The sequence below is a fragment of the Tupaia chinensis genome, unplaced genomic scaffold, assembly GCF_000334495.1.
Source record: "Tupaia chinensis unplaced genomic scaffold, TupChi_1.0 Scaffold000215_1, whole genome shotgun sequence".
Lineage (NCBI taxonomy): Eukaryota > Metazoa > Chordata > Mammalia > Scandentia > Tupaiidae > Tupaia > Tupaia belangeri.
The window spans coordinates 4,193,749-4,206,019 of record NW_006159690.1 but is presented as its reverse complement, the minus strand read 5'-3'; the positions used below and the strand labels follow the sequence as shown (position 1 = coordinate 4,206,019).

General features: G+C 43.8%; 1 protein-coding gene across 1 annotated transcript in view; it reads right to left on the bottom strand.

Moving 5' to 3' along the window:
* The window catches only part of CACHD1 (cache domain containing 1), a 268,123-nt gene that overhangs the window by 10,711 nt on the left and 245,141 nt on the right, over positions 1 to 12,271 (bottom strand). The window contains exons 20-26 of the mRNA XM_006147534.1: positions 9,759 to 9,919; positions 9,330 to 9,416; positions 7,953 to 8,069; positions 5,865 to 6,016; positions 3,579 to 3,740; positions 1,770 to 1,847; positions 1,030 to 1,131 (exon numbers count right to left, since the gene is read on the bottom strand). Of these exons, the coding sequence (XP_006147596.1) occupies positions 1,030 to 1,131; positions 1,770 to 1,847; positions 3,579 to 3,740; positions 5,865 to 6,016; positions 7,953 to 8,069; positions 9,330 to 9,416; positions 9,759 to 9,919 (859 nt within the window). The remainder of the gene's footprint in view (positions 1 to 1,029; positions 1,132 to 1,769; positions 1,848 to 3,578; positions 3,741 to 5,864; positions 6,017 to 7,952; positions 8,070 to 9,329; positions 9,417 to 9,758; positions 9,920 to 12,271) is intronic.

Here is a 12,271-nt window from a genome sequence, read left to right as displayed (position 1 = left end):
ACACTGCCCTAGCCACTACGCCATCTGGTGGTTCCCCCCCCTTTTTTTTAAAAGAATGATTTAGTTTTATTTATTCATCTGTTTATTTTAATTCATCTGCTGTTCTTTGTGACCACAAGGGATGTGGACACAGAGAAGCTGAGCAGCCACATGAGGTGGCCACATGTTCAGAAGACTGTGTGAATTTTCCAAGCGGTAGGCTCACCTAGCACTTGGTGCCTTGTTATGACTCAGCCCTTTTTCTTTTTTTAAATATTTTTTTAAAGAATTATTTTATTTAAGTTTATTTTCATTTGATCAGAGAGAAACAGAGTGAGAGCAAGACAGAGAGGGAAAGTGAGAAAGCAAGTCACCAGGTCCGGGACTTGAACCGTAGTCGGCCATGTGGAAGTCTGGCGCCCTTAACCACCACGTCTCCTGCTGGCCCCAAGCCCTGACTCTTCCTGAGTACCTCCTAGGCACTTTACATAACTGCATGACTTTGTACACACAAGTCCTTTGGCCTCTAACTTTTCTCTAACCATCCTCCGAGCCTCAGTGCAACGTGGGTTCTGTGGTGAAGGCTTCTCTGTGCCTCTCAGACATGGCCAGAGGTCTGGGCTGTGGAATGCCGGAGGACGGTACGGGCTGACTCCTGTCAGGCCCCAAGAATACCGGGCGAGCTCTTACTGAATCTGATGATGGCAACCAACGACACTGGGCAGGAGGACCAAAATGGAGGCTGATTTCACTGAGAAGCACGTGGGGAGGTAAGCAGGCTCCCTTTACAAAATACAACTCCTCCTTTATGGAGAAAGACCTGGCAGCCATGTGTGTGCCCAGATCTGGCGTGTGCTGGAGGGCTGACGCACAAACAAAACTGCCTTGGGCTCTTAGGGAACCGTTACGCTGAGGAGTCTTACGGGAAAACGATGTCAAATTAATTGAGACGAGCATAGAACGGGAGAAAGAGAAGGAGGTGGGTGTAAGTCCCACCCTGCAGAAGCCCACCAGGTTCCTCAGTCCTCAGGCGCAGGACGCTAGACTTACCGTGATCGCTCTCTGTTCCTGACCGACCCCAGTAGCGACGCCTCCGTTCTGGGCTGTGTGCGTGTCGTTCGATGACGGCGGCGATAAACCTCGTGTTGCTGACTGTGGGACGTCAAGGACAGCGAATGTCAGTCTGATACCAGTGCCTTCATTTTCCAAGCACAGGTTCATTCATATGATGAATGAATTACTCTTTAAAGAATTAGAATAAGTCATTTTAAAAATTCTGAAGACCAGGGAAGCTAATTTCAGAACTGGTGCAGTGCAAAGTTGCTCTAGGTAGCTGTAGGCCAGGATGAATGTAACACTAATGGAATTCTCTTTTGATAAAGACAATGCCTTTTTTCTTTCTCTTTTTTGAGTCGTCGATACTAGAGAGGAGGTTAAAAAAAATGCATCCCTGAAACTTCCCTCTCTAAAATTTTAGCCCTAATGTTGGAGGAGAAGAAAAGAAAAGGTAAGCTCTTCTATGCCAAAGCACTTAATGCAGAAAGTAACACCATAACATCTTTTGAGATTTTCTAAAACAAAGCAAAGACCCACACTTTGTCCTAACAAAAAAGAGAGAGAAAGAGAGAGAGAGAAAAAAAGAGAGAGAAAAAAATAAAACAAACCAAAAAAACCCTGCCGTGTCAAAGCTTCTTAAATTTTAATACCAGGCAAAAGGATATAAGAAAGAATATTTATTTTGGATTAACCTCCCGCTGACACTTTCTGCAGCCAGGCGGCCGAGTACTCACTGATGCCTCTGTCCTCGTGGCTGTCGTCGTCCCTTTCATCTCTGTCATTCTCCAGGTTGGACATACGCACTGACATTTCTGCCCATCATTAAAAAAGAGAGAAACATGACTATTTAATCAAACAAAATCACCCGCATTAATACCCTGCCGAGTGCGTGTTTGATGGCTGGGTGACAGCATTCCATCAGGAATGAGTCCTATCTTGGAAAAGAATGAACCCGTGCCCCAATTCTCTCTCTCTCTCTCTCTTTCTTTCTTTTTTCCTTCTTTCTCTCTGCCTGTCTTTCTCTATCTCTCTTTCTTTTTTTTTTTTTTTGAGAGATTTTTGCTATAGGGTAAGTACGCTCACTGGAGAAACAGAAAGAGAATGCCCCCCCAAAGGGATAACTACACTGCAATCCCGTCTCCTCCATTCTCCTCTCGGGATCTTGGGCACGCACACACATGTGCCCAGCGTGAGTTTAAGACACCGGGTCCGGGACTTGAACCACGGTCGACTACGTGGTAGTCCAGCGACATAGCCATTACACTAACTGCTGGTCCTTCTCTTTCTTTTTTAAGAGAGATTTTTGCTATAGGGTAAGTACACTCACTGGAGAAACAGAAAGAGAATGCCCCCCCAAAGGGATAACTACACTGCAATCCCTTCTCCTCCATTCTCCTTTTGGGATCTTGGGCACATGCATATATGCCCGGTGTGAGTTTTAAGCTGCCAGGTCCAGGACTTGAGCAGTTGACTACGTGGAAGTCCAGCGATGTAACCATTACACCATCTGCTGGTCCCTCTTTTTTGTTTCTAAAGAGGAGAAAGAATCAAGGGAGGGAGAATAAGCAGTAAATAATCAAGAAGTTGATTTCTGAGGAAGGAGGAGAAAAGAAGTCAACAGAGGTGAATGGTTCTTTAATCCCCTCCTATGGGGCCTACAATGGAAGAAAAAGGGCCTAACATTATGACCAACTGTGTTGATAAAATTGTTACAAGACCCATAGAGGGTTAGCTATAAAGTAACACTGCATGACGGTCACCCTTGGTCTGGCCAAATCTCACCAAGGGGGAAGTGCTTCATGATGATCCCTACTACTAAATCAGGTGACAAGGCCCCATGATCCCCCTTCAGGACAGTGGCCATGGTGAAACCTTCAAAAGTCAGTCTATCATTACTGGTGTGAGAGTGTGTTAAGTAGCAGAAGTGCGATGAGTTAGCCTTCTTTCCACAAAGGTCAGGGGCCTTAGGAAGGATGAGCATGGCCACTAGATGGATTCGTTCCCTGAAAACTCTTGGTTTGTTTCAAGGCCGCAATTACAGATTGATCATCTTGTATTTGGCTTCGACAACGTATCCTGTCTTAAGAGATGCGATTATTTGAACATATAGTCATTCACACTAACAGCAGCTGCAACAGAACAGATTCGTATCCTCGCCCATCGTGATCTGGGGTATCTTTGATTCGCTTGTCTTTTTGGAATTGCAAGGGCAGCACATCTGACAAATAAAATTTCCCACTCAGCATCCCCGCTCCCCTGACTGGCTTATTACAGAGGCACGGCACAGCGGGTTAGTGCCGGTAAGAAGAAAGAGAATCCAGGAGGTTTCTGGGGAGTCGGAATGGAGCTTGCAGGGCTTAGGCACTAAAGAGAAAAAGCAGACTTTGGGGAGCTTCAGAAACAATGCCACAGAAGCTGAAATGGCAATACTGTTCTTCTCATTTCTTTGAGGTGTTCACGCGGGCCTTATTCTTTCAGCCGTGGAACAGCCCAAGGGAGGCCACTGCCTCCCAGAGGAGCTCGGGGATTGCTCCTGAGCTCACCTTGCGCAGCAAGAGGAGACATGTGCTGATGGCTCCGGCGGTGGATCTGATGGCGGTAGGCATACACCGCGAGGACCAGCACCATGATGCAGCCCATGATCCCTCCGGCCACAGGACCCACTGGGGCGCTTTTCATCATGTTCAATGTGATCACCTCGTCACCTGCAGTCAAATAAACGCATGTGGTTTGTTATGGTTTCCCACGTGTGGGGGAGTCTGGGACGGAGGAGGGCAAGGCAGGAAGGAACAGAGTGGATGGCGTTTGCACTGATCAATGAGAATAGCTCCACTGCGCTTTGCGTACCTCAGGGCAGACCCGCCAGAACATGGGAGTAGAAGCTTCATTTAATTCCTGGTTCTCAGATATTGGTTGCTAGGCAGAGCCAGAACCCCAATGGCAAGGATGACTACAATGAGAATCACTTAAGAAGGCAGCACCCAGGCCAGAGTCCTAGCTACTTACTGCGAGTTGCACTTAGAAAACGATAGGGGCGCAGGCAACGTGGGTCTCTTTGGGGGTCATGTGGCTGATCTTCTGAAACAACGGTACCAGGTACAATGAATAAGTGCTAAACAGACCCAGCTTCAGGACCAGCAGATGGTGTAGTGGTTATTTCGCTGGATTCCCACATGGCTGACTGTGGTTTGAGTCCTGGACCTGGTGGCTTAAAACTTATGCTGGGTGGGTGTGCATACATGTCCAAAATCATGAGAGGAGACTGGAGGAGAGGGAATTGTGGCATGGTCAACCCTCTCTGCAAGAGTGATTTCTTGGTTTCTGCCTCTCTGGCGAGCACATGCACCCAATAGCAAAAATCACCCTTAAAAAAACCAAAACCAAAACCAAAACGACAAAAAACCCCCCAAAAAACAGACCCAATTTCAAAGCTATGCGTTCCCTTTAAAATGCCATTTGAACTTTTCAGATAGGAAATTCTAGTGGGCATATAAAGTGATTTTTTGGAACAAGATCACCTCACCTACACCCTCACCTAGTTTAGAAGTCCCATGCATACTCAAAAAATTTTCCTCACATATCAACTTTACTTTCTGTTTTTCAGAAAGAGAGGTATCTGCTATGGGGCGCATGCACTTACTGGAGAGACAGAAAGTGAGAAATCACCCCCTAGGGGAGATGGCCACATTGCAATCCCTTCTCCTCCAGTCTCCTCTTGGGATTTTGGGCATGCATGCACATGTGCCCCATGTGAGTTTTTTAAGCCTCTGAGTCTAGAACTTGAACTGGTGTCGAATACGTGGAAGTTTAGCAATGTAACTATAACGCCATCTGCTGGTCCTGAACTTTTCTTCTTCTAAACAGGTCACTTGAAGGAGATGTTTAAAATCAAGGTGTTAGGACCAGCAGATGGCGTAATGGTTACATTGTTGGACTCCCATGTAGTTGACTGCAGTTTGAGTTCTGGACCTGGAGACTTAAACTCATGCCAGGCACACGTGTGTGCATGCCCAAGATCCTGAGAGGAGAATGGAAGAGAAAGGATTGTGGTTTGGCCATCCCTCTTGGGGGTGATTTCTCACTCTCTGTCTCTCTGTCTCTGGTGCATGCATGCATGTGCCCTGTAGCAAAAATCTCTCTCTCTCTCTCTCTCTCTAAAAAAAAAAAAAAAAATCAAGGTGTCAAATAGAGGTTTAAATATTTGGTTTATCTGGCATCTAAGAATTAGGGTTTGGTGCTAATTTGAGAAAGATACAGAAAAAGAAAAAAAAAAATCCCAAATGAGAGGTACGGGCTCCTTGGCAGTATTTAAGCTGGGAGCCTGATCCTAAGGGCTTTCCTCCTTACACTGTCTCTGTTGCCCACTGAAGCTACCCCAGCTGCATTAGTTAGCTCTGGCTTCTGCAGATCCCCAAGGCCCCAACTTACTGATTTATAGCTATAAGTTTTCTGCCTTGAAAAGCTGCAAGGGAAGGTTGCACAAGGAAATAGCTACGCAGTGGTAACTTAGCCCACGACTGGCCCAGCACTTCCGACAACTCGGACACACATTTGAACTGGCTCCGGAGTTCAGCCATGTGGAAATCAGGCCTTACATTTCTCAGAACAAGCTTTATGGGAATGAATTCCAGGCTGGTAAAATTTGGCAGGAGATAGCAGCTCCCTGTCTCTGCACAGAACAGTCAACTCTGAAGATAATTATCTACCTTGGTTTTGTAAAGACTACTGGCAAAGGAATCAAGGAACTTGCGTCAAGGATTATTTTAAAGACTTCTCCTAAAGTATATAGGCAGGCAAATGTGTAGTCAAGGATCCATTCACAAACATACCTATAGACCCCATGTCATCAACGTAGGGACTCTTGGCTCCCACAATCCCTCCGAAGCATTCCTTTTGGGGTGCACAGTAAGATTTGTCCAGGTGAGTCTTTCCATCACTGTCCACCATGCACCATTCACAATCCAGCACGCCAAAACAGTCCCTGCCAGAAGACAACACTCAGTGCTCCAGCAAGCAATACGGGCTGGGGGAGATCACAGAGGCCCAGGCATCGGATGGCTTTTGAAACCTCCACTACCAAGTGGCACCGTAAACCCATTGAGCTTTCATTTCATTCCTTATAAAATGAGAATAGCAATGGCCTGCTGGGGGGATGGCTGTCTTATGCCTCTCAACAACCTGCAAATGAGAGAGATAAAGCTGCTCTCTGTGAACGAAATGATCGTACCACACATCAAGGACTAAGGCAGGGTTATTCAAACTCACCTTAAAACAACAAAATAAAAATAGTCCCAAGATCTAAATGGTACATGTTAGCCTAACATTCCCCAAGTATATGCCATTGAGAAAATAAATAAAAAAGGAAAAAAGAATGAAATAACAGACAAGTGTAAGAAAAACTAGACCGGCTAAGCAGATTTTTCTTACTGCCAAATATTTATAGACTTTAATATATTACATACATTATAACTTTTGAAAGAGAATTATGCAGCGTCAGTATTTCCCACATGTCACTGACTTGGAGCTAACACACTAATCAGTCTCATGCCAGGCCTTTCCTCTGCTAACGTGTACATCCAATGTACAGCTGCCTGTTCCTTCTATACCCTCACTCTGCTTAATCGAATGCAACCTGCAGCTATAACAAACTCATTACACACCTTAGTCTAACCAGCCACTGTTACCAAGATGCCTAGTCCAAAACGCTCCAGGGAGAAGTGGGAAGGGAGCAAGGCACATGTGCTTCTAGTTCTCAGAACTACCAGGAAGTTCATGTGCTTCCTGAGAGGGGCAAAAGAACGAGCTTCAAACTCCTCTACAGAAAGCCTTGACTGTTGGTTTCTGTTTCTGAATTGTATGAGTTCCTACTCCTTGCCTCACACTTTTTTTATTTCAAGAAAACTATAGAAATGACAAATAGGTATAAAAAGCAAGACTGACAGCACTTAATCTGGTACAAAAATGGCGGATCTGAAAAAGTGCTACACATTATTATTATTTAGATTTTTAACATAGGATGTGTACACTCATTGGAGACAGAGAAGAAAAGAGAGAAATCACCCCCAGATGGCCATGCTGCAATCCCTTCTCCTCCATTCTCCTCTTGGGATTCTAGGCACATATGTACACACGCCTGGTATGTTTTTAAGCCACTGAGTCCAGGATTCGAACCATGGAGTCTCCCATGTGGAATCCAATGCTTTAATCACCAGGCCACCAAACCACAGGGTCTGGGACTTGAATCACAGAGCCTGCCATGTGGGATCTGATGTCTTAACTACTAGGCTACCTGCTGGTCCACCTTTTATTAAATTAAATTTTTATTTTTTAGGTTGGGGGTGGTGATGTGTGCTTGCCAGAGAGAGAGAGAAAACAGAGAAGTAACGGAAAGGAGAGAACACCTCCCATGATGTATGGTTATGCTGTAATCCCTTCTCCATTTCTCTACCCTAATGGGGCGTGAGACTTGTATGCACATGTGTCTAGTGTGTTTTTCAAGTCACTGGGACCAGGATTTGAACCACACAGTTGGCCATGTGGGATTCGGCTCCTTTAACCACTAGGCAAATAGGTTCCACCTTTAATTTTTAAAAGTTTATTTATTTTATTTCTTCCAGGAGAGACAGAGGAAGAGAGACAGAAAGAGGCACCCCCAACGAAGTCTCCATGCCATGATCCACACCCGGCCTCAGCCAGCCAGGATTAAGGGCATGCGTGCAATGCACAGTGTATACACAGAGACCTCAGGATGTGAACCTGGGGCCTTCCCATGTGACTTCAGCATTGCAGAATGCTAGTGGTGCACTACTGTGGCTGGCCTAATACACCTTTTAAAACATCAAGAACTGGAATAATAAATATTAGCTGGAAAGCTCAATGAGGATGCTGGTTACTACTCTTCACTAGGTTCTGCTTACCCACTTTCCATCCTCTGACTGCACCTGCTGTTGACACATTGGTGAAGAGCATCTTGCAGACTAGGGTCAATAGCTGTGTATGTCACTGGCTCCTGGTGGACCTCACAGCTTGGGTTTCTGTGCAGGAAGGAAGTCTGGAAATTAGGATCAACATCAGCCACATTCTAAACTTGTCATGCTCTTGGGGTTTAGATTCTGGCTATATCACACAGTATAATGTTTGGTCAGTTACTTAACTGCTCTGAGTTTCAATTTGTTCATATACACACATATATATGCAGATGAATATATTTATATAAACAAAAAATTCAACAAAACAGGGATACATACAATCAAAAGTGAATGTTGTTACTTCCCTTGCTCACCAACCTGTATCTTACTTTCCAAGGAAACCATTGTTAACAGTTTAACAAGGATCTGGGGCCAGCAGGTGGCATGGTGGCCAAAGCTCTGGACTCCCACATGGCTGACCGTGGTTTGAGTCGTGGACCTGGCAGCTTGCTTGCCTCACTTTCCCTGTCTGTCTGTCTGTCTGTCTGTCTATCTCTCTCTCTCTGTTCAAATTAAGATGATAATATGATGATGATGAATAAAATTAAATAAAAATAATTATAAAACAAAACAAAACAGTGTAATGAGGATTCTTAGATTTTTTTTTAAATGTCAAAACAAACATGTATTGGACATACATATACAGAAAACTCTATCCCAGAGTAATAGAATTATTATTATTAATATTTTTGGAGAGGTTTTTTGCTATAGGGCACGTGCACTCACCAGACAGAGAGAGACAGAGAGGCAGAAAGTGAGAAATCACCCCCAGGGGGGATGGCCATACTACAATCCCTTCTCCTCCATTTGTTCTCGGGATCTTGGGCACGCACGCACACGTGCCTGGCGTGAGTTTAAGCCACCGGATCCGGGACTCGAACTACATGGGAGTCCAGTGACATAGCCATTACACCAACTGCTGGTCCCTCTTTTTCTTCTTTAAGAATTATTTATTTAATTTTATGTATTATTATTATTAGTTTCTAATTTGGTATAGGGCACGTGAGTGTGAGAGAGAGAAAGAGAGAAAGAAAGTGAGAAAGCAAGCTGCCAGGGATTTGAACTGTGGTCGGCCATGTGGAAGTCCAGTGCCTTAACTACCATTCTACCTGCTGGCTCCAAAACACATAGGCTCTTAATACCTTTACAGTATTTACATTTAAATCTCAGAGAAGACATCATTTTAAGATATTAGAAAGCTTGAAATCTGGGTCATTAAACAGCTCATTATTAGAATGAATCATTTTTATATGCTACAACTCCAAACAAATCTATAAGAGACCCCCTAATATTGTGTGAGTGTGCCCCCATCCCCTTTCTTTTTACCTGTTCTCTGCATTGGTGAGGTTGCCAGTACACTCATTGACCTCAAGAGGGCACTCACAAGGACATTCACATTCATTTTGTTCCATTCTGAAAAGCAGAAAGAAAGTGACTATGCAGAGGCCAGTGATAAACCGCACGTTAGACAGGCACCTGGGAAACACACGGAAGAGTCCTGAGCTCCGTAAACACAATGGTAAGACAGAAGTTGTGACCACGGCTAAATACACGACTGGGCTTTCTCCACTGCTCTTTGGAGAAGGGTGTTGCAAACACACTGCTCTAAACGCTTTTGTAACTGGGACTCTCCTTTGCTTCAGGACACATACCAGTACTTTCCGTTTATTTTGTGGATGCCACTTCAAAATGCCTAGCAGCAGTTAAAACATTACATATTTGGTGATCAGAGAACGCGACCCTGCACGTTTTTACCTGTGACAGTTGAGACAGAGCCGATCCACCATGCTGCACGCACAGAAGGCAAGAGAGTCGCACGTCTCGTTGACAATGCCAACAAACGCATTGGTTCCCGGGATCCTCGCCAGTCTGTACTTAGAACAGTGGCTGCCATGCACGAGGTTCGTCAAATCCCCCTACAGAACACCCAAGTGTCAGGATGACAGACTGCAGTGCCAAGACACATCCCTAGCTTGGTGAAACGACCCTTCAACCACCTGCTAAGAAGAGCTTGCAATGAAACCTTGTTTGTTTCTGATTACAAGAGTAGAATATTGTCACTGTTAAGAATGTGGGAAAGAAAAATGATTCATAATTCTACCAGTCAAGAGATAATTCCCATTTTTGTATGTATCATATATTTGTTTTATCTACACTTAAACAAATACAGATTTTTATAGCACCTTTTATAATATCTTTAAAAAAATATGAAACAATGTCTCATAAAAATTAAAAGCTCAAGCAGCAGTGAAAGACAGTGTTCAGGTAGAAAGTAGTTTAAAAGTTATTCAAAGGCAAACCTGATTAACCACAAACATGTATTTCCTTCCCTTGGGTAGCAAACCTTCCTAATTCTAAAATACTAAATCTATTTAAAAACCAAAGCCTCTTTAAAAAGAGGCCAATTTGCTGCCTCCAGAATATTTAAACTATCTAACAATCTTGTCATTCTGTAACAATAAAATGTGATAGCTAGACTTTTTTTTTCTTAATTTGTATAGGGCATGTGTACTTGTTGGAGAGACAGGACAGAGAGAGAAAGAGAGAAAGCAGCCCCCACTGGGGTGTGCTCATGCTATAATATCTCCTTCTCCATGTCTGCATCTTGTCAGGATTTTTGGTACCCACACACATGCCCAACCTGTTTTTTGAGCCCCCAGGGCCAGTATTCAAACCATACACTTGGCCATGTGTGGTCCAGCTACTTTAACCTGTACCCAATGGACCAGCCTGCGAGGACAATTGCTTTTTGCAATTGACATTTTAAAAAATGAACGATTTATTTCATTTTATTACTTATTATTATTATTATTCAGTTTGACCAGAGAGAGAGTGAGAAAGCAAGCTGTCAGGTCCAGGACTTGAACTATAACCAGCCATGTGGGAGTCCAGTGCCTTAACTACCATGCCACCTTCTGGCCCCTACAACTGACATTTCAGGACTCAGTTTAGGGTTTTCAATTCAACCCAGTGCATTTTAAAACTTAATTTTTAATTATACATTTTATGAATAACATAAATTCCTATTGTAAATAAACACTTCCTGTGAATAACGTTTCGAATGCCAGTTCTGCCATTTCTCATTTTAGTTTTCCCTCAGGTGGAATTATTTTTTTTTTATGTTTAATTTTTTATTTTTATCATCATATCTTCTTCATATTACATTGGATCACATACAACCCTACAGTGTATTACATTATTTCCTCAATAGGGAATGCCATGCACGCCGGTCAGTACAGGGACATCGATCTCCCCACTTCAACATTCCATATCCTTTCTGTTTTCCCCAATCATTATCTTTATTATTCTAATTATTTTTATAAAACAGTCAATCGCTATTTCTCGCTTTGCCCATAAAAATACTCCGCCCATCATGAAACACCTCCCAGACCAATCCAGTTGAGAATACCATACATGTCATCATCAACAGTTTACAAGCCCTCTCTATTTCTCACTAAGGTCCTGTTTCTCCATTGTTCACTTGCCATCCTTCTCCATCCTCTTCTCTTCACTCACCCCACTCCACATTGTCCTATTCTCATTAAGTACCTTCACTGTTTTTATGTCCTCCGATTTATTGCTCTCTACTATAGAGTGAGGATAGTCGGTGTATATTGAGTGGATATGTACAATATCTTTCTTTCATAGCCTGGCTTATTTCACTCAGCAATAGATCCTCCATACCAGCATGTTATCATCAATAATATTCCATTTCTACTTTCATACCATGTATACATACATATATGTTTTTTATCCTATCTTTGACCCTCTGCCCTTTCCCCCTCTCCCATTACACTATCTCTGCTATATACAGTCATCTTCCAGGGGAACCATTGAAAATATGATACCTGTAAGTAAAGGGAGAAGGGCCACAAGTTTAGTTTTCACCAATAGGGATCATAGATTCCATTTAATGTTGGATCAAGGGTGGGTCTCGTGCGGATCCGCCATTGTTGGAATGGTGCCGTGGGGCTCTAGAGCGTGAGCTATCCTCGGGTACCTGGCTTCCTCAAGAATGGTAGAATAGTTCCTGTTCTTCCCTGAGGCAATGTAGGGCTGGTAACCATCATCTTCTCACTGTCCATAGGCCGAAGAATTCTCCGGTATCTGGCTTCCTCAAGAATGGTAGAGTAGTTCCTGTTCTTCCCTGAGGCAATGCAGGGCTGGTAACCATCATCTTCTCAAGTTGCAAGTTCTCAAACCTTGTTTTCCGCTTCAGCTTGCTGTTCCAAAGGCCACACGCCGGCCCTGGAGAGGCAGCTGAACGC